General features: G+C 36.1%; 1 protein-coding gene across 2 annotated transcripts in view; it reads left to right on the top strand.

Annotated features, from left to right (window-relative positions):
• The window catches only part of LOC138707647 (uncharacterized), a 43,323-nt gene that overhangs the window by 4,660 nt on the left and 15,122 nt on the right, over positions 1 to 23,541 (top strand). For both annotated transcript variants that reach the window (XM_069837341.1, XM_069837342.1), the window contains exons 2-10: positions 3,022 to 3,130; positions 5,529 to 5,740; positions 7,367 to 7,517; positions 9,106 to 9,320; positions 10,488 to 10,743; positions 11,520 to 13,646; positions 16,617 to 16,844; positions 19,289 to 19,332; positions 19,417 to 19,501. In XM_069837341.1, the coding sequence (XP_069693442.1) occupies positions 3,022 to 3,130; positions 5,529 to 5,740; positions 7,367 to 7,517; positions 9,106 to 9,320; positions 10,488 to 10,743; positions 11,520 to 13,646; positions 16,617 to 16,844; positions 19,289 to 19,332; positions 19,417 to 19,501 (3,427 nt within the window). The remainder of the gene's footprint in view (positions 1 to 3,021; positions 3,131 to 5,528; positions 5,741 to 7,366; positions 7,518 to 9,105; positions 9,321 to 10,487; positions 10,744 to 11,519; positions 13,647 to 16,616; positions 16,845 to 19,288; positions 19,333 to 19,416; positions 19,502 to 23,541) is intronic.

Genomic DNA, 23,541 nt, shown 5'->3' with positions numbered 1-23,541 from the left:
GTGCATTACATTTAAAACCATGTAAAGTCCTTTATTTCGAAAACATTGAATTAGATTGTACACTTTCATAAAGTACTATCATGTAGCAACTTCTTTTCATCACATTTGAATTTTGTCTGTAAAGTTAAAAAAAATTGAATGTATTTAAATCCGCATGTATACTGTGTATTATGCAAACGAAATTAAAAATAATGTTCTATAAATATAAAAACTGGTAAATGGGCAAAAGAATATATTGTTCATATATATGACTTATTTTCTGATCCAGTATCTCCCACTAGTGAATACAAAACTTCAAGTCCTAAAAAACGAGTGGTCCACATTCGAAAAAATGTAAATGTTCATGACAGATACAAAAAGATTACGGAACATTATGAGAGCCTAAAAGCCCATAGAAACAACTAGAATCTGATTATATCTACAGCAAAAAATTTAAGTGCTCAGTGAAATATGTAAAAGAGGCTATAGATTATTTAAAAAAATCTTCCAAGTCAAGCATACTGGACACTACAAAAAAAGAAATGCTACAGGTGTTCAAGGTATCCCACTAACAGAACCTAACTGTCCACGATTTTAATTTAAAAAAATAGGGCTATATTGTCATCAAAAAGAAAAGAAAAACAATTATTTTCTAGAAAAGATGTACAGGATGAGTCTAAACTAATTGAAACAGCAAAATTTTTCATGACAGATATAAACAAAACTATTTCAGAGACTCCATACAATGCTGACTGTGTATTCAGTTCCAACCAGTCTCGATTTGAATATAAGATGATACCTGGTAGGACTTTATCACAGACAGGTAAAAAGTACACCCATGCAGTTGTGCAATCGTTATCTTCTATAACACATTCCTACATTATACAGGTCCATATTTCATCGGCTGGCACCTAAGGAACTCGATTTTACCTTTGTTTCGAAGAACTGAAAGGAGAGTTTGGGCCCAAAGTTAAACAAACTATTGAAAGGGAAACTTCATTTAATATTGTGGTTGATGCTAGCTATTTAGGGAAACTCACGAAAAACCATGAATATGGCTGATGTGTGTGTTCATTCCTAATGTTAAGGATGATATATTACAGCTACTAGATTCATGGAGTGGACAAACTGGTAAAAAAAAATTAATGACACTGAAATAAAGATGCTTTTAATCATAGAACAATTCAGACGCAAATACTTCCCCCCAAGATCACAAGGTTTGTGAGCCACTTGACATTTACGGTTTTTTGGCAGTATAAAATTTTAATTCGCAGAATAGAAGACTATTTCAGACACAAAATTATGAGTGAAAATAGAGCAGAAAATTTGCATGATACTCTTTATAATAAAATTATATTCCGTTATCTATCATCAGTTCAGTTCCCCTGTCTTGCAAGACATGCTGGTATATGCATGGCAGAAATCGGGATATGTAACAAACTGGACAATGGTTTTCGAAATATTCTTCAAAATCTACTTCAAGTTAACAGTAGCAAATGTGAAATGGAAGGTTGTGAAGAAGCAGTATTTGTTAAATGTCTGTACTAATCCATGGCCTTTTGTCTGAACCACTTCATTTTGAATCCACACTACCATTGATAAAGTAAGAGTAGTTTAAAATTTAAATTGATATATTTAGAATGTAATATGTTACATTTGTATAGGCCTACTTACTTATGGCATTTAAGGAATCTGGAGGTTCATTGCCACCCTCACATAAGCCCGCCATCAGTCCCTATCCTGAGCAAGATTAATCCAGTCTCTACAATCATATCCCACCTCCCTCAAATCCATTTTAATATTATCCTCCCGTCTACGTCTAGGTCTTCCCAAAGGTCTTTTCCCCTCCGGCCTTCCAACTAACACTCTATATGCATTTCTGCATATGTTACATTTGTATGAAGATATTGAATGAAATAAGGATGAAGAGTATAGATTTAGAACTTGCCGCTTGTTGTTTTGCTTGCATTTAGCAAGAGAGTAGCATATCTGCATCCTTGTTTAAAGTTTTTATATGTTGTTGTTTAGCCAACTGTCCGAAGACAGGTCTGAATCTCACAAGTGATACCAAGAAGGCACCACTTATGAGGCAGCTAGGCCAGGGGTAGGATGGCTAGTTCCTTTCCCCCTCCATTGGATACATTGCCGACTAGCTAAATGTTACACTATTCAGACTTCAGATCAATACAAACAATTGTTCTTCCTCTGACACATATTGTACTGCCTGATAATAGATGTACATATCAGCCAGAACCTCAATCAGAGGATTATACTGTTTATATCGTTAATAACAAAAAAGCAACATAAGCGACTATTACCACGTTGTTTATCATATAAAAATTAGCTTGTATAATTTTTTCATTGAAATAGCTGTGGTCCAATTGGGAAGGTTTCCTTGTAAGAGGATATATTTACTCATTACAGCCAATAGAAGAAACATTTTGTATCATTACCACAATTATGGATTCATTTCAGCTTTAACTATTGGCTAGAAATATTCACTAATTCTGGCACAGCAGGCATTTACGTTTCCCAAGAAAAAAACACACACGCATACACTGAATGCACCGTGCTAAGCTTGAAAAATTCAGAATTTTACTTAGATTCTTTAAACTTCATTTCATGTACCAGTATAATTCAGAATGAGAGTGATTATTACACTGCATAAATTATTTAAAAATCACATCTCTGCTGACAGAACTACTGAAGGTCCAAGAAAGTTAGAAACATGCTTAATTGCTTAATAATTGATGACAAAATAATTATGTTTGATGAATGTACAAACATCATTGCGCCTCCACTGTATTTTTCCATGATACATCTTAGATTAGTGTTAATTTTATTATCACACGATTGATGAAAAATACTATGGAAAGTTATAAATATATCAGTGTACTGTGCAATAATTTTTTTTTTCCAGAAAATTACAACAATATTTGTGGTAAAAAAAACATTATTATTATTATAAATTTATGTTTACTGTTCAATATACAAATTTGCATCTTAAAAGATACTTTAATAATACATTTTTATTTTCAACAGGAATTAAAGTTCTTCAGTGAAATTTTGAAGACCTCAAAACAATATTCCTGTTCGGAAGGTGAAAAAGAAGTAAATAGGAAGAAAAATCGTTATAAAGATATCCTGCCATGTATGTATCTTTACAAGGAAAAATTGCATTTTTTTTTTACAATAAAACATTGAATTTTGGTCCAGTAGTGCAGAAACCTACTGTGGAACCAGAAGCATTTTACTTTAATTCATCAAAGGTACTATAGAATTTTTATATGTACTACTGTTATTGCAAGTTATCTTGAATCTTACATCCCCTAAGTCTGTCTTTCGAACTGCTTGGTGGGGCATGTACTCATCAACGTAATGGCACGGCAATGTGACTCTCTTCAGAAAACGTTGGTTCTTTCACTTTACGGCTCTCTACTGTAAAAGAACTTGGTTCAATACAGATAACATCATCTCATGACACTCCGATTTTGAGAGGAGAACATGGTTTCGTAGCAGGTCTTAATTAATCTGTAACGAGTAAGTATTTAAATATAATAGTGTGTACCCTCCTTCTCTCTCATCCAGGCTGGGGACTGGCAATGGCAGAGTTACTACAGCTATTTCTATACGTTATATAGGCCTACATGACTTACACCTATTGCTTAATATGTACATATTCTTATAACAATATTTTACAGGCTTATTATTTGAATTTACATTGATGTACAATTATATACAATCCATATCGCTATCATTGCTGCCATCATCATCTTCATCATCATCATCGTCTTACCTCTTGGTCAAAAATTAATTATTATTTCGTCAAAGACATCATCCATTCGTCCGGTCTTTCTGTAGGTATTGTTTCTCTAGTGCAGTGACGTGTCTGCAGTATCCACTGCAATCCTATGCTGTCACATCAGAAAGTCCTTTCATTGTCAGTATTTCTAAATTAGACAAGCTAATATCTCTTTTCATATTGTGTGCTCTAATGAAGTGTTTCACCTTACTCCAAGCAAACTCAATCGCATTAAGGTCGCAGTTGTAAGGAGGTAAATAAAGGAATCTATGGCTATGTGCTTCGAAAAGCTTGTCTACCCGGTATTCTTTTATCTTGGGTTTATGAAGGAACTCCCGAAGGGCAGCCCTGCACATAGTGACATTACAATCCACCCTTCTTCTTTGCAACCAAACAAGCATGTCTCTCCTAATGGCATAGTTGGTGGGTGGTTTGTCTATCTGTTTGCAGTGGTATGGGGGGTTGTCCATTACAATGACAGATCCTTCAGGCAAATTGGGAAGAACTTGATTCTGAATCCATTTTTCGAAATTAATCGAATTCATCTGCCCATGGTAGTCTCCTGTTGATGTGCCAGCTCTATAAACTGACTGGACTCCTGGTATAAATCATTTTCTGACTGCATATGTACAACAATGAGTCTCTTCGACGCACTTTCCCACACTGTTACACCTTCTATTTCATCTTTCATCTGCCAGTATTTACGAAACGTGATATTGTTGTCAATCCATGTTTCGTCCATGTAAAATTATTTTCTTCTCCTGCCTAAATTGCTTCATGACAACAATGTATCTTGTGTGCCGGTCCACAATGTCTGCTCTTTCAATTAGGAACTTTCTCTTGCTCTGGCACTTATTCCACACAAACCCCATTGTTTTTAAGACATTACGGAGTGAAGAATAACTCCACCGCCATCCAATTTCCTGTTCCGAAACCGGAATTATCTTCTTAATCGTAGGCACTACTTTCTGAACGAGATAGAATTCTTAGATTGTATCCTGAATGACATGTTGATCGAAGTCCACTTCAACTTTACCACAAGTCCTAATTCTGAAATGAAATAATGTTTTGCAGAACTATAACAAAATAATAACTTACAACAGTAATTCATTATGTCACTCACAGTACACACACTATTGTACATAACTATTATAGCAATAATTTCTAAACATTACATACCTATTTTTTCCCGGAGTAGTGTGAGGTTCATTCAGTTGTAATTGAATATTCTTAATTCTCGTCATGGAACTAATACTTTTGCCAGAGTATTTAGCCGCTCTCTCATATGCCTTAGCAAGAGGTTCCAACAAACATTTGTTTAACTTTTCCTCCTCGCACTTAATTATATTTGCGATAATTTCTCTTTCTCCGCTGTGGATAACAGTGTTACTTTTTCTCCGAGGTGGTGTGATTTCACCATAATTACTACACTGTGGTTGCTGCTGCATGTTAACAACACTACTGGTAAGCAGTGAAAGAAATAGTTCTATGTTTCTTGAAAAGAGATTATGATGCGGAGCATGTGCAAACAACTTGGTTGGCTCCACCCACATTACACGCTTCCTTCCCTCTGTCCCCGCTCAGGAAGTTCAAGATAACTTGCAATAACAGTACAAAGAGTGTAAGTGTGCATTCATTCCAAAATTTTTACCTGATATAAAGAGATAAATAATAGTGTCATAAACTGTGTCAGTAGTGTACTGAAAGTGTTCTGAGATACTGAAATCATTTTCGTGCATTGTTCCAGTTGACAATAGCCGTGTCATTTTGAGTGAATATGCAGGTGTGCCAGGAAGTGACTACATCAATGCAAACTACATTAAAGGAGCCAGTGGGTCTCCTGCATATATCGCATGTCAGGGCCCACTGCCCCACACAGTCAATGACTTCTGGAGAATGGTGGTGGAATGTGAAGTGCAAGTCATTGTCATGGCTTGCAATGAAGAGGAAGCTGGAAAGGTTGTTATGCAGTAAATATTTAATTGCATATTAAAACTTATACAAATTTGAATATAAGTTTTGGTCTGTGTTGTGCTGACTTAAAAAAAAACGCGAGCACGCACACACTTAAAAAGAAGATGTAAAGAATTTTTATATATATATATATATATATATATATATATATATATATAGTGTTCTTTTTCCCTGGCATAAGATTTAGGTGGTATAATACAATTCCTCTGATATAATTGGTTTTGTCAGATAACTGATTTTGCCGGATAATTGGAAAATACGTTTATAAGTTATGTACAGACATACTGTAAGTACTGGACAAACATTTTTTTCCATGTTGAAATTTAGTAATTTTCATATAGATATTTAAAAATAAAGTTTTGAAATATGTACAATGTTTATTTTTAGTACTGAATATGATAATGTACATTCATTAGTTCATAATTATTGTAATATATAATAATTCTGAAATGAAATAATGTTTTGTCACTCACAGTACACACACTGTGGGACAAAGCACGTGTCCAGCTCCTCAGGAAGTGGCTGAATATGATAAAGAAGACCAGTGTCACCCCACACCTTTATAACGAAAAAGTCGAAGTTCAACTGCCAAAAACTGAATTTACAGTGTTGCTGTAATTATAAATCCAAATGCAGATTTCCATGATTATAATTTCTTAACACATTTGACTTTCATTTCAGTAGGCCTAAGAGAATTTCTACTAGAGAAATATAACACAGTCGACTTCCGATAATTAATGCACGAACTTCCGCGAAATATCGAAAATCGCGAATTATCCGTAAAAATTTGTATTATTATTTAAGTTAGTCTGACAGGTTTAATTACAAAAATGTGTTTCAAAATCAAGTGCAAAATGTGAAATAGTGCAAAACATTTTGAAACATTGACGAAATTTCCTACGTTACTGACTCTAGTATGTTTAACATTCTGCAATGAAATGATGCTATATATTAGCAAAGTAATATGGATGTTATGCTACATCCTACGAGACTTGAATTCTGATATGCTTAGCATAATTATGCTACGGTTGACAACGCTGGTCGAAAATGTTGCAGTGGAGAGGGAGAGAGGATAAATCGAGTAAAAACGAAAATAACATTAATTCGCCCTTTCCCCCCTGGAAAAGAAGGTATTACAAATTACTCACAAAGCAAACTTAACCACACACTGATTATCGGGAGTCGACTGTAGGTATATTTTACGAAATTAATATTGAATAGTATTATGTCCGATGGCATTTTTATTATAACATTCCAATAGTTATTCATTTACTGCCTAAAACGTAAAAGCAATTCTGATGGACATACAAGATTGATCAGAAGATTTCCTATAAGATGGCTTCACTGGTCTCTTAACATTGTAATTTTATTGTTATTATATTAATTTTGAATAATGCAAAACTTTATACTTAGTTTTATCAAAATACTCTCTTTCTCCTTGGATTCAGGTGGCAATAACTCTCCCACTCTTTTGAAACGAGTTAGGTTCTCTTTATGAAAGTCATACTATTGGCGGGAAATTCTCGTTAATAATTAACAATATACGTATTACACAGATATTTTTTGTGTGTTTTATTGAAATGTACTATGTATATTACTTTCTGATTCTAGCATAAGTGTGAGAACTACTGGGTGGAAAAGGAAGGTGAAGAGAAGCAGTTTGGAATGGTTGCTATACGTTTGGTGAAGGCCAGCACTGTATGTCCTGACTTCCTTGTGCGCACAATGCGTCTGAAGTATACCAACAGTCAGTCACCACACAGTAAGTAAAAGTGTATGTATAAGGTATTTGACATTTCAGGCTTCACAGTGATATTGCTGAGATTTCATATCTCGAATATTTCGGAACAACTTACAAGCAATGAAGAATTAGAGGAATTAATTCTCAACACTTTGTTACCGGCACCAAACAAAAAGTCTTTGTGATACAGGAGATCTGTTGACACAGGAGACTGGTGCATATGCTTGGAAATGTAAACTTACTCAACAAATGATTGAGCACGTTTCTGATGAATATCTTGTCTCAAGTTCCATTCGAAAGTGAGGCCACTACACACAGCAGCATTCCTTCATTTATTGGCTTCCAAATCGCGCGCACGCTTGTGTGTGTTTTTTATTGCTGTTGAAATGTGTCCTAGAGGTACAAAATAAGTTAAAGTGTGCGTAGTTGAATGTACCGAATGAGGTGTCATATGTAGAGGAGAGAAATAGGGAAGGAGACTTTGTGGGAACAATAGTGAATTAATTTTTAATATGAATTGGTCACGAAAGTGGACCAGTATATTAAAGAAAAAGGTGAATGTATAGAGGTGCAATAGTTGTTAAAGGTTAGAAATGTGAAGAATAAGAGAGAGATGGAATTGAATCGGTATTTGTTAAAACAGCATTAGTCATGAAATCCAGACTTGTAGGAAACGTAAAAAAAAACTGTTTAAAGAAATTAAAAGTATTTTAGTTCTCTGTAAATTCATTATGAATCATAAATCACGTAATTTTAACACAAAATAAAATGTTGAACAATAAACATTGCGAAATAACGACAAACTTGAACATCACAAAAATGGTGACTGACGTTGTTTTAACAAATACCAATTCAGTTGTAGTATCTAATATGGTTTATATAATAGGAGGAGAATTATTAGAGAAATGGATAGATGGAGGGTGTAGGAGTTAGCAAGGTTAGTTGATAGGGCGAGGGTAGGAAGTAAATAATGGGAGACCTAAGAGTAGGAAAGGAAAAGGTAACTACACAAAATTATAGGAGTAAGAAGGATAGGAAACAGAAAGAGTGAATAAGGAATGGAAGAGAGTAGGTGAGGAATAAGATAGAGTAGAAAAAAGGCATGAGGTGTATAACATAACATGTTTGTTTTTAACTCTTATGGCAAAGAAACTTTGATGATGTAAATGTGAACAAAGGGAGTGGTGGCACCATATACAAATTATGAAGGGCCACCACTACCATTGGAAGCTGAAGACAGTACATATCGATGGCTAAATAGTGATGCTTCGTTTCTACAAAATAGTCATTTAGTTTAACTAGTTTAGTTTAGATCAACTACGTTATTATTAAGTTCACAAAATTGGACAGTTGGCTAATATTTTGTTCTCTAGTAGAAGTTCTTGCAGAGCAGAAACGTGTATAAAAAGTTTGTCTATTTTGAGAAATTTTAATTTTTAAAATAGTTTTCTGAATCACCTGAAAATTAACAGATACGATGTATCACGTCTTAGCCATCAATATCACATCACATCATAATCACAGACAATCTTGCTTTTCGATGCATCTAATTTATATTAACTTTTTTGGTAATGACTTGAGCCTGCTAATGATGTATGAAAACATTTAGTTTCAGAAGAACGAACAGTATGCCAATTTCACTACTCCGCATGGCCAGATCATGGTGTTCCACCATTAGTGCGACCGCTTTTGGACATGGTGAGGTTGGTTCGTGACACCCAAGCATCTGAGACTCTACCTGTTCTCGTACATTGTTCAGCTGGCTGTGGCAGAACTGGTACTATCTGTGCAATTGATTATGTCTGGGGTCTTCTTAGAGCAGGAGTGAGTAATTTAACCATTTTACAATTGCATGATTTGTAAGTTAAGTGCTCAACCATATTTATATCCAGTCAGGAAATTCAGGCTACCATCGAAGTATTTTAACAAATTCCACATAGCAAATTATTCAATGAAGTTATTTTTGTGATCCTGTGTTATACTTTTCTCACTGAAACTAGTGTATAAAACAGATTCAGTAGTAATAACAGTAGTAGTATTATATTTAAAAACATTTTCAACTACAGAGGTTATTGAACATTGAAATATAACATGGGCGTGAAATGGTCGGCAGATTTTGCCTGGAATGCAAAATATACAAAAATATGCCATAAATATACAAAATAAGATTCTCAGCTTTACTTTTCTCCTGGAGTTGATTTTTCATAAAAATTCGGACCTTGGCTATAACTAGTTCTCCCTGATACGATCATCTGTCCCATCACCCTGTTGAGAAATAAGCATAACATCCTGTCATAGTGTCCTACTTCTTAAGTAATTTATGCTTTCCAGGCAAACATGTTTTAATTCTGCATTAGAATTCAAGATTCATAGATCTATATTGCTTAATGAATTTTAGTGGTACTTGCATACTGTAATTGTTTAATTTTTACTTCCATTGTATATACTTTTTCTCATAGTTTCACTTTACCGCATTTCTTTCTGTATTGTTATGTTGTTTAGTCAGCTATCTGAAGACAGGTCTGAACCTCACAAGTGATACCAAGAAGGCACCACTTATGAGGCAACTAGGAGATATGGGGTAGACTGGTCAGTCCCTTTTCCCCTCCATTGCTTACATCGCTGATTAACTATATATTACACTAATCAGACTTCAGATGTATACAAACAATTGTTCTTCCTCTGACATATATCATCAAGTGAGATGTATTGCCTGATAATAGACGTACATCTCAGCCAGAACCTCAGTCTCAGTCAGTTTTATGAAACTTTATATATATTGAAGTCTGTAAATACGATTCCAAAAGTGTTATATTTTAGAATATAAATACACGATTTCTCTGTTCTTCATTTTGAGACCATTTCATACAGAAAATTTATATCACTGCCTCTTCATAACAGTGAGTAACATAGTGAACACGCAGTATAAACTGGAAAGTCTGAAATAATTTGAGTTTATAATTTAACATGTATGTACATTTTTGTTTGTAGAAACTCAGCAAGGATTTCAGCTTGTACAAACTGGTTCAGGATATGCGAAAGCAGCGAATTGCAATGGTGCAAACGAAAGAACAGTATGTTCTGGTTCACCAAGCTGTGAGGGAACTGTTCCATGAACAGTTACGCATGATTGATTCACATCCATATGAGAACATTGATGCTAATGGAATGCCACTAGTGAAGGAGGACCAAGAACCTATGTATGCCTCGGCAACAGTCACTGTTCCTGTAGAAAATTCTTGTGAAGGTTTGTTACAATTTCTATTTCGGTTTACTTAGATAATATATGAATGTATTACTTTAATTTGGTGGCTAATGACGATTATTTTGTGTGGTTTTGAATATAAAATTCTTCATGTTCCTAATTTCACTAATATTTCTTATGCAATTTGTGATCTTACATTTTCTGGCACAATTACATATAGATATAACACTTATCTAAAAGATCGCTCATAGTGAAATGTAACATTGATGAGCATGTAGGTTAGGTTATCTTTGAACTCGTACCTTTGCAGAACCTAGTACTCTTAACGATTTGCGAAAATATAGTTTTTATGTTAATTTTTATATATGTAGTGTAGTCTGACAAATTAAAATCATCTTAAAACTATTTATTCAAAGTAAGTCATTTTTAATTTAAAGAACACGTAAGAAGTTCATATTTCACTGTTTCACATCAATTGTAGTTGTTACTTATCTAGCTGATCATTGTCATACATTACTCATTAGTATAAAATCATAGTCTTTAATTTTTTTCCACAATCGATAATATAATGTTTATATTTTATTCCATTTCTAACCTTATTTTCCTAATTTTGACGTACTACTTTAGATGACATCATAGCATAATTAACATCACAAAATTTTTCACATTAAAAACATTAACTAGAGTAAGATATGGAAACCACAAAATAATCACTTTACCATACTGATTGTTGTGTAACCTAATTAATTCAGTTCTTTGACCAGGCTCACATTTGGACACATTTAATTAATTACAATCCTCATATTTTTCTCCTTCAGAAAAACAAGATGGAAAAGAGAAAGAGATTGAAGTAAATATTCCTCCACTGCCTCAGAAGAGAAGAGGTCATATCGCATCTTCGAAACAGGAGAAAGAAGTGGAAAACTTGACAGAAAAGCAACGATCCATTGTGGAACATTCAGGTGCCAGCATGCCTCATAAGCCTCGAATTGCCAAACTGAAGGCTTTGTTTGAACGTAGTCCAGCAATAAGGGAAAGCAGGAGTTCACAGTCAAAACAGCGTAGCTATCAGTTAGTTGCACGAAGCCACTCCCTTGGTGCTATGCGTGTTAAGGCTGAGAATAGAGAAGAACAAGCTCCCATTAAACCAGAAGTACAACGAGAAGGATGCATAAAGAGTCCTGTTCTTTCTCATGGAATTCTTCGTATATCTCAGATCTCCACAGCCCAGAGCTCTGCTCTGACAGTTAGACCATCTCTTCCAGTGAAACGGAGTAAGTCATTGAAAGTGTTAGGTAGCAATCAGCGTTGTAAACTTTCGTTAGCAGCTACTGTGAATCCTGTTATGCCCCTGAAGACCTCGGATGATGTGGATCATTCAGAGGCAAGTGCCATTTCCTTGAGCTCAGCAGATATCAGTCAGTCACCTAGAAGTGAAAGTGTTTCACATGCAAAACCATTTGTCCCTCCAAAGAAGTATGTAGCAGCAAGAAGTAGAGAAGTGAATATTAAAGAACCTGATAATGATAGTTGTAGGTCCTCCAAGCAGGAAGTTAAAAAATTTGTGCCTCATAAGCCATTCAGTTGGATGAATTATGACAGCAGTGATATGGTTCCTAGAAGACGACGGAGTTTGGAGTCTGTCAACTTTGAAGATGCAGTTCCTACTGGGAGTGGACTTGAGTGTCGTGATTTTGTTTCTCGAGCATCGCAAGAGTTGCATTTCCTGGACGAGGATGCTCGTAAAGTGTTCCAAGACTGCAAGGATTACCTTGTGGGCAATCTGAATGACAGAACACATGACCAGGTAGCAAAGAAACCACAGACTAGTGAGACAACTGATAATTTGGCTTTGGAAGCTCAAAGAAAAGTGAACACTATTGTAGCAGGATTGGGGGTACGTGAAAGGAGAAACAGTTTTCGACAGGCAGTAGGTACTAGCCGAGAGGGAGAAGTGAAATCCGGTAGAAAATTTAGAGACTACGAAGCCATTTGGCCCAGTGGTAGCATCACAGTTTCTGTAAATGGAAGTGATGTGCCAGGAAAAGAAAGTTTACCTTCAGGATCATACGTAGATGACAGTATGCAGAGCAGTCCCTCTACAGCTTCAAATGTAATGCAACAAACAAAATTAAAGCCTAGTAATTGGTTTGAGACACATCAACAGAATGCCAGAGAAGAAGCGCAGTCACGATTAGAAGAGAGAAAACCACTTTCCACCTCCAGTGGAGCAATGAAAAATACATCAAGTCAGGGTTCAGGGTTGTCTAGAGAAGGAAAAGAACTGGAGCATAGTATGAATACATATGTTAAAGTTGATAATTCGAATGTGAGACTGGGAAAATTAGGTGTCCAACCAAAACATATAGCTGCAAGTAAAATGACACCAGATTGGAGAGGCGTCCATCACAACCAAGTGGTAACAGAGACAGCATTTATTCCAAAAAAGTCAACTACAGCTACATTTAATTTGTCAAGTGATATTAATTTCTCTAACTCATCACCAAAGTGTGAAGTATCAGTCCAGGGGCCAAATTCTGCTGTGCTGTGGCCAAGGAAACCAAAAAGTAGTCAAAATTTTAGAAGTGTAGATCCTAAGACTCCTCAGAGACAAGAGAGTGGTTTGTATACTGTAAATGACCAACATGGAACCCGGACGTGTCCTTGGTTTGGGAAGGCTGTAGTTCCAGGAAAACCTGTGATGAAAGAAGTTCCCTATAAGTGCAGTCCACTTACTCCATGCCATAGGAATGTTGCAGAATCTGTCTTGGGGCACGGGTCAAATTCGAGAATATGTAGTGCTTCGCATAGTCAATACAAGTCCATCCCAGCTCGAACAACTTGTGAGCCTGTTGCAAGACTTGCCAATGCCAGCAACAGCAACCATACGTCTGCACCCTTCTCCCAACTCAAGACAAATTATGGGGCACAGGAAGTCAGTTATGGTACGTATATTTTCTTGATAAATATTATTTTATTTTTCTGGTAATAATAAAATTATTTGGTATTTGTTCCTATAACCTTTTTCTATAGGCATTGAATTGCAAATATGTTAATGTGTTATCATTTTCCAAAACAGTTAAGGAGCTCAGAACTTCTAAGTAGATACAAGGTCAGTTAAGGACGATTTTTAACTGCAGAGCTGATTCAGCAATAGTGAGGTAGTATGATGGAGCAATAATGGTGCAATGCACTTGGCAAGAGCAACTAAAATACTTGGAGAAAAATACTCAACTGCTATTTCGTATTCTAGAAAATTCGAGCCCCAGAAACCATCAAATGAACAGCTAAAATTCTTGTGAACCTCCTGTGGCTTAATCATATAATTTTGGATATGGCTTAATAAAAAAAAAGATAATTTGAGAAACTGTAATATCAGAATGAAGCCATTGTTGGTCATGATGTTTAATCATTTCTGAGATGTGAAATTTCATTCTGTGTTACGAAATGGCCAAAGTAATAAAACTTATGAGGTGCGGCTAATAAATAACAGGACTTTGTACACACTATTAGGGAAACTGTTTGGAGCAGGGATTGAGTTGACAGTACTCAACCTTGAAGCTTTTCTTACCGAGTAAGGCCGTACTTATCTCTACATGACAGTTGGTTTGCCTCTGAGCATTGTTTGAATGTGATCATGTCTCGTGTTGTTTGGATTTGTGACTATGATGAAAATCGAGCAATCTCTCAATCTGAAATAAAAAAAAAACTGTGGATCTTTCCAAATTTTAGAGGAGGTGTACGGTGATGTTTTGTCATGCATGTGAGTTCTCTGAATGACACAAACATTTCATGGAAGTATGGAAGTGAATACAAGTGTCCAGGATGCACTTTAACATAAAAAATGCAAGAAAACATTGAAAACATCTATTAAATTGTTTGAAAAAAAAAAGACGTTTGAGCATTCGAATTATTGCTGAGATGGTTGGTATAGACAATGATACAGTAAGACAAATCTTGCATCATCAATTAAACATGAGAAAAGTATGTGCAAGGATGGTCCTGAAAAAACCCTCAGAAAAAAAAATAAAGAGGCAGAAAAACATTTCCTCTGACATCATGGATTGAATTACAGAACACCCTGATGTGCCTGAAAATGACATCACATGTGACAAATCGAATTTTTCAATACAATCTGGGAATGAAGCAGTCTATATACTGAAAGATATCCACTCTTTACTGAGAATGAATAAAAACAAGAGTGAGGAAATCGTAAGTTAAGGGAAATGATGATTTTCTTTTTCAACAATAGAGGCATAATCATAGTTTAATGTATATCCCTGAGGGTGAACTGTTAATCGAAAGTATTACTTGGAGGTTCCGACCAAGCTCTGAGAATGAGTGAGGAATGAAGAAATCATGGATTCTGCATCAAGATAACTCCCTCACCATGAAGCAATGCAGTCCACTGGTTGAACATCCCACCTCCTATTCATCAGATTGGCCCCTACTATTTTTACCTGCTCCACAAAGTGAAAAGTGCTTCGAAAAGAACCCATTCTCAGTCTGTTAATGAGGTGAAATAAAAAATGGCGGACCTGCTGAAGTAGGTATTAGCTGATGAACTGTAGCACTGCTTTGAACAATTGAAAATTCGTATACAACGGTTTATAGATAAGGGAGGAGAATACATTGAAGAGGATGTGAGTTAATTTGTAAGATCTTGAAAATAACCCAATTTTTTCACACTAGCCCCAGCTGCACCTTGTATTGTTTAAATATGTTCCATACAAGTTTTACAAACACGTTATTTATGTCTTTCTGTAATTTGGAATATATTTTTCTCCTGGTAATCATACAGCTACATTTAATATATACAGAAACTTCGTTTTCATTGGGCCTTGTGACCAGGAAATATGTTTGTGTATACATGACAGATGTAATTTGTGAGAAACTTGAAATGAAGATTTTATTTCCTAGTATACATCAGTAATTTTTCTCTTATACAGAGAAATTAAATTTATATTTTTCAATACATGTAGAAATGTCATATTCTTGAGCTAAGTACAGTGTTATTTTTTTTCTTCTCTTACTGAGGTGGGCCCGAAGGCTTGCAATGCAGCCTGGCTTATTGTTCTGACCTTACCTTCACAGGAGAGCATTCCTATATCGTGATTATCAATTAAGCTACACAATACACAGGTATGACTGATTCCATGATGTAAGCTCCTCTGTCCCCGTGAAAGTTCTGCAGCCTTAGATCGATGTCATCTTCATGCAAATCACATTACTACTTCCTGCTGTATCCTGTATTGACCCGAAGATCACATTACTCTAGGTATCGTGATTCATTAATTCGTGCAATTTATCAATTCATCTGCACATCACCCAAGTCAAAGTCTGCTTACAAAGACCTTTTCATCCCTCAGGGAGTTCTGCAGCTTCATCACATAGATGCCATCTGTATGCAAATCACAGTACTACATCTGCTGCATCCTCAGATGGACCTGAAACTATTGAAAGAAGATAAATGAAATTGAATAGTGAAGGTGAAATGAGTCTGAGGACCAATGCCAAAAGTTACACAGCAATTCTGCTTCAATTGGCTGAGGGGGAAAATCTCGGAAAAACTCCAACTAAGCAATTTGTCCCAACAAGGATTTGAACCTAGGTCCACTCGTTTTATGGCCAGACATGCTAACTGCTACTCCACAGTGGTGGGCAAGTGCAGTCTTAGTTTAGTCAAATGAGTAGTACATCAGATATCTTGGTTGAATTCCCAAGAAATCCAAGTCGTAATTTATGAACTGAAATAATGTTAAGGTAGATATTTCATTATACTACTCTGATGAGAAAGTACTTTCTTGCAGCCATCACATCTATGTATTTAATCTAAGTGCATATTGGGAGGGGAAGAAAAAAGAAAATGGAAACTTTTTTAGTTTAACACTGTTAATGACGTTGATGTTAATCAGGTTTGGTAGCAGGTGTACAACTACGTCGAGGCTCTCGGGATGATCTAGCCTTGTGTCCCAGTCCATCTGGAGGCACTGGTGGGGGACCAACAGCTCCTTCTCGTGTTCGTCGTCATGCTAGTGTTGTGCTTCTTCGCCGGAGTCTTGCAGAAACAGCAAGAGGTGTTGGTCAAATGAATTCGAATATTGCCCAACCGTCGCTTACAATCTGGAACTCTCCCCAGCAAGGTATTATTTCCCCATTTTGCAAGTTACAATTCATATAACTTATTTTGCTTATTGTGTATAATTGTCATTACTGAATATTATGATATGATATATTTGGTCACAGCACTTCTTTACATATAATGGTGTACCTCACATTTCTGTATCCAGTGCCACCATTAACACTTACAGTAACACATTATTTGCAGTACACTTCTACACAAATTCTCCCAATTAAACTATGTACCTTTTTTTATTACTTGTTCAATCTCCCTTTCAGTATTTCTCCTACATTTCGTTTCCTATTCTCTATTTGATCATTAATCGTAATATATCTAAAATTATATATGCCTTTCAAACCCCCCTTTTTCCTCTAACTACTATTCAGTAAGATTTCAATTTCACTTCTTCTCTACAAATTATCATATTGAATTATTTGCCTTATTTGTTCTTTGACCGCTTCTCCTATATTTCTCTTATATTCATTTACTGTTCCAACGTTCAAATGTTAGTACTAATTTTATGCTGTCACTTGTTCATTTCTCTTAACCCTTTTTCACTATTTTCACTCATTCCTATTTGCGCTCACTTTCACTTTCTCACTATTCCACTTACACCTAATCCTTTCACACTACTCTCACTTCTTATAAATATTTATATTTCTCTCTACACATCAGCTTATACACTTTCTCTCTCCCCTATACTTCTCTATCATTTACAATTACAATTTCCCTTTACTAGCACTTTTTGATCACATCCCCACATTTTTTAATCATATCTAATACCATTGCTATATCCTCAGCTGTCGCAGGTTCTGACCTTTCTTTACTGTTCATCTCTGCTTTATTTCTATCTCTGTCTTTCTTTCTATTTCTTTCTTCTTTAACTGAATATTATGAAAATGAATGAAATAGCCAAATGTCAGAATGCATATGGTAATTATTTTAAGTGTTATCCCATTTGACCTTTTCATTAACTAAAACTTACTAACAGTTAAAATTATCTCAGAAATAGGACAGTGGGGGGGGGGGGGGACACTCATACAAGAAAACTGTTTACTTCTACTGAAATACACATTTTTGGCTTCACTCCACAGTCTATTTTATCTTTTCAAGTTAATCTACAATTCACCATTATGTTTACACACTTGAGATTTTGAATTACTTCAGTGAAAGTTACTGGTTGAATATTCAGAGAACAAGAGAGGCAAATAGCCATAGGATTCAAATGATTATTTACCATCATATTATGTGTATTTCGAATTTCTCAATATATTTTGAACTGTGAAATTTTAAACACAAGTTTTCTTCTAAACTTAAATTTCCATAAGGAAAAAAAAAATTCATTATTATACCATAGCCACATAATGTCGCTTATTGAATACAATGAACTAGTTGCACCTTTTTCAGTGGCCACAGTGATACACAATTTGTTGACTATGGCCACATTGCCACTGTGGTCTTGACAAGCAAAGCTTACAAACTGTGCAGACATTATGAGAATTTTAGCCATTCAGTCTGGTTTGATTTTAGGTGCAAGAGATCTTTCCAGAATCTCATATTACTAGAAATTCACTTTTTGTATGATGATAGTATTTGTTCCATACAAAGCCCAAAATGTGGTGCGCAATAAATCTTCTTCTTCTTCTCTTCTCCTTTTCTTCTTCTTCTTTTCTTTTTCTTTTCTTCTTCTTCTTAACAGGTGATGGTCCTAGGAGGACTGTTCTGGTCTACAAAAGTTTTCCCGCCATTTCTTCACAGGGCGACCCAGTGATCTTTTCCCTGTTGGTCTGTAGTTCAAGATTGCTCGAGGAAACCTTGTTCTAAGCATACCCTTGACATGATGAGATTATATATATATATAATCAGCCATTTTGGACAAAGTTGATTAATATGAGCTATGATTTTGTTATCCTCTCTTCCTGGACTGAGTTCTATATGTTTCACAGCCACTGTGATGCTGTTTCATTAGAGTAGTTCAATAGCTTGGGGATGGGTTAAATTAGATCTGAGCAATTTATATGATGTGACTAAATAATCTCATCATTTCGGAAGTGGCATTAAGTAAAATTGAAAATAAATAGTTTATTTTCTGTTTGTATCAGGCTTGTGGTTTTAAACTAAATGCATTACAACATTTCGATCTGAAAATCTCTGATCTTTTCCATTTCTGGTTAAAGTTCTGCATGATGTTAGGTAATTTTTGTCCACAGTTGTTTGTTTATTTATAGGCAGTATATTTAGCTGAATTCAGAATTTCATGTCAATTACTTTCAGCAACAATATATCTCATTTCTTATTTGAATGCTGCAACTGCTACTTTCTAGATTTATGTAGGTTTGCCATCCCTGTTAGTGTCTGTGCTCTTCCGTTTTTAAATAAGACATTAATTATAGAAATGTGCGTGTGAGGATAGGCTGCAGTAAAATAATTTCTGTTTTCACTTGGAAGGTCATTCTTTTGTTTCAGGCAATGGAGAACATTCACTTAATGTGCATCATCATGACCTAGAGGTAAGAATTAATGGCAACATACTGAATGAGACAGATTGGCAGAGTATTTACTGTTGCAATACAGTGCTTCCTTCATTTCTTTAGGGAACAGAATCATCTTGTGGGTCTTGGATGCAGGCACCCGGTGTCGATGTTGATACTGTTGCAGCCAGCATTAATCCACATCATGGTAAGTATATCGAGCTGCTATTTAAATACACACATTGGGGTGATTTTTCACTGTACTGAAGATACTCCAAAAAACACATTAGAGTAATTTGTAATTGGAAACTGTTATCCAGTAGAATTCAGTCTGAAAATTTTCACAATAGCCTGATGTTTTAGAAGACATAACATCTCTATAAAAATTATAACAGGAGTGATACTAAAGATATTTCAGTTTCAACATGATGTTAAAATACCGGAGTTTGTGTCATTTTTTTTTATGAAGAAAAGAAATAGGATTATCTCTTTGGAATGACTGACTAAACAAAATGCCGTTTACCATAAGTCATTGGGCTAAATTCGTGCTGTATTTTATGGAAATTGAAAGTGTAACATCAGTTCAGCTTCGTTTTCGCTTTGAGTATGGTGTTCGGAGAGCTCTGAATTACATGTTGATAAGTGTTACGGTATCACACGTTTAAAGAAAGTGGGTTTGTTAACATGCCACACATTGGTGGATGTAGGCATGTCATCAAAACTGAAGCTGTTATGAGTGCTGCTATGACAGCAAGACCCAAGAAGAGTCTTAAGACAACTGGAGAAAAGTTTTGCGGGCTATGAGCCCATGGTCCGTTGTTTGTGTGACCAAACATTTCATTCACTACTGCGGTGAACATCTTCAGTGGTGTATATTGCTGGTGCGGCTGGTTCTACTGCGCGTGCCGATTACAGTCCGCGCTGGCTGCATTGTTGTATATATAATGTGTGGGGGGGGGGGGGGGCGGCTTGCTGTTGTCACCTCGGTCCGCTCTCGAATGTGCTTCGTAGGCTGGTTTGCTGTTCCCTACGCGATGCGCGTCCGGGGTTGTGTTGTTTAATTGTGCTACACGGGCGGGTTTGATGTTGGTTTTTCTTAATGCCGGATACCAGGCCTTATTAACCTTGAGGCCTTCCTCTTTGCGATTGAAATTGTTCTTATGTTTGTATATTTCAATCGCCTCTCGTAGTCTCGCGTAGAAATGTGGTGTGTCGCTGAGTGTATCGGTGTCTTCGAACATAATTTTATGTTCCCCTTCCAGATAAGCATGTTCAGCTACGGCCGACTTATCTACATGGCCAAGGCTGCAGTTCCTTCTGTGGCTGTAGCTAAACATGCTTATCTGGAAGGGGAACATAAAATTATGTTCGAAGACACCGATACACTCAGCGACACACCACATTTCTACGCGAGACTACAACGAGAGGCGATTGAAATATATAAACATCAGAACAATTGCAATCACAAAGAGGAAGGGCTCAAGGTTAATAAGGCATGGTATCCGGCATTAAGAAAAACCAACATCAAACCCGCCTGCGTAGCACAATTAAACAACACGACCTCGGACGCGGATCGCGTAGGCAACAACAAACCCGCCCGCGAAGCACATTCGAGTGCGGACCGAGGCGACAACAGCAAGCCCCGCCCCCCACACACTATATATACAACGATGCAGCCAGCGCAGACTGTAATCGGCATGTGCCGTAGAACCAGCCGCACCAGCAATATACACCACTGAAGATGTTCACCGCAGCAGTGAACGAAACGTTTGGTCACACAACCAACGGACCACGGCCTCATAGCCCGGAAAACTTTTCTCCTATTGACGCCGGCCGTGAAAGCCTACACTCTAACTTAAGACAACTGTTTGCAAAGATGGCTGTGTCATACACAACTTACCAACTTTATCGAAAATTTCACCCGTACCACATGAAATGTGTTTAGGTACTATGCAGTCTGCAAAAATGGATTACGTTTACACTTCATACCACTGAAAACCACATGAATGGTGTTTCAGCAGGATGGCACACCATCACATTGAGGAAAAAAGTTCGTGATTTTCTGAATAACGTTTGTGATCATCTGGTGCGATTGTGGCGGGCCAATTGAAGGGTGAAAATGTCAACGTTCTAAGTGCCATTTTTTGGGAAATTTGTTTTTTTGATAGTGTCATGTTCTATGTGCTATTGCCCATAGTTTACGTTTGTGCTAGTGGGTTGCTGAAGTGCTTCTTATTAATAATAAACATTGCTAGTTCTATGTGCCACTCCCTCTGCCTGCAACATTTTTCGAGTGCCTTGTTTTGCACGCATGGTATATTATTTTTATATTGCTGCACATCTCATCTGCAAGCATGTAGGGTGTATTTTGTGCATAAAGCGTCAATCAGATTTGTGCACAATATGGAAAGTGAAGCTGTGGGAATGAGGAAGAAAGGAAATTAATGTCAGAGATGAGCAAAAGGAGAAGATATTATCACAGTCTACTATATACAGTCTCGAAGCTTGAGTTTTGAGGGTGCTAGAAACAATAGACTGTGACGGTACTATTTTGCATTGCCTGTAATGAGACGATATTAGCGATCCTAGTGGTGAGCAACTATCTAATGTTTGCATATTTACTACGTATTGAGCTTCGCAACTGTATATACTAGACTGTGATATTATGTTGAGAATCTTACCAGAGAAAGGGCAGCAAAATTAAAGTTTCTGCAGTAGCTCACCCACAAATACTTAGTACGATATTCAATTGAAACTTTGTTTGTAAAAAAATACAATCCGTACATCTCAATCATTATTAATGTTTTCCAATAATACTGTCTTTGCATAATATGTTAAGCAGGGGGTAATATTTTTTGTTTGTTAGGCTACTTGCAAATGTAAGTTTGAGTGTTGAACTATATTACTGGAATGGAAAATGAAACTTTCCAACCATTATCATGATCTGCCAAGTGATGATCAACAAGAAATATACATTTTGGGAATAATTCAGGTTACAAAAGTAAATCTTCGGCATCATGGTACATATGATAATACTGTCCAGAGCCATTGACAATGCATTATCTGCTACAATGTTTCGGGTAATTCAAGCCAAGTAAAGCAGGTATGCAAAGCAACTTTCTAAGACATTTTTGGCCTTAAACATAGATTTTTGCAGATTCTATAACATTACAAAAATGAAAGGACCATCAGTGTACAAGGGTCGTCGACACAGAAATGTCCAACATATGGAAATTTCTGTTAATGAACATTAACTAGTGATAGACTGTACTAACATTATTTCCAGAGATGTAAGCCACCATGACCGTGGATGTTTATGTAAACAGTACCCCAGTCTTGATCTGAATTATAGGAAGTTATTCAATATGTTCAAATAGTTGCATCCATCAACTGAAGTTTCATGCAAATATTATAAGTCTGTTTTTCAAAAGGATTTACTTTGTCTAACTTTACATAGGCCTAGAGTGGACACTTGCCACAAGTGTGATGGACTCGTTCCAAAAATATCAGCATTGATGGGCCTAGTGAAGTAACATGAGTGGACCTAGTTCTTCATCACAAAAAGAAAAGAAATCTGTCAATGCACAATGAACATTATTGCTACAGATATGGCAGATTTCAAACTGCCGACTAGTGATTTTTCTGTGATATCGATGAATATACAATTGCCACCTGTATCAAACCGAATGCATTCCAACATGTTGTATAGTAGACAACTCAGTTGCTACAACTTCGGGCTGCATCTCAGTAACAATAATACTGCCTACATGTGTAATGGGATGAGACTATCGCCCTCCGGGGAAGTTCGAAAATGACCTCGTATCCTTATATCTGTCATCAGCAAAATGCTGATTATCTGTTCAGATAACTCTATCGGTCCGAATTGAAACAAAACCGTGTTTTTTCCTGTTTTTCTCGCCTATGCAGTGGGGTTGAAAGAAGTTACACAAAAATTCTTAGTAAGTGGCCATTCTTTACTATCATATGATAATAGAAGTGGTGAAAAGTATAAAAAAATTTGTCCTCTCACATCTACAGCAAATAGTAAAGGAGACAAAGCTCATTAACCACTTCTATGCCATTCCTATGAAAGAAGATTACTTCTATTGTTTCAAAATGGTTTATCATATGCTTAACACCACAAAATTACCAATTTCTACATGTTCCGTGATAAAGGTTATTTCTTAGTCACCCATGAAACTTTTCTATAAGAATACATTTCTGAATTTTAGGACTCGAAAGCATGTA

The sequence above is a fragment of the Periplaneta americana genome, chromosome 10 (assembly GCF_040183065.1).
Source record: "Periplaneta americana isolate PAMFEO1 chromosome 10, P.americana_PAMFEO1_priV1, whole genome shotgun sequence".
Taxonomy (NCBI): Eukaryota; Metazoa; Arthropoda; class Insecta; order Blattodea; family Blattidae; genus Periplaneta; species Periplaneta americana.
Note: the sequence above shows the minus strand (reverse complement) of the source record. Positions and strands in the feature narration are given on the sequence as shown.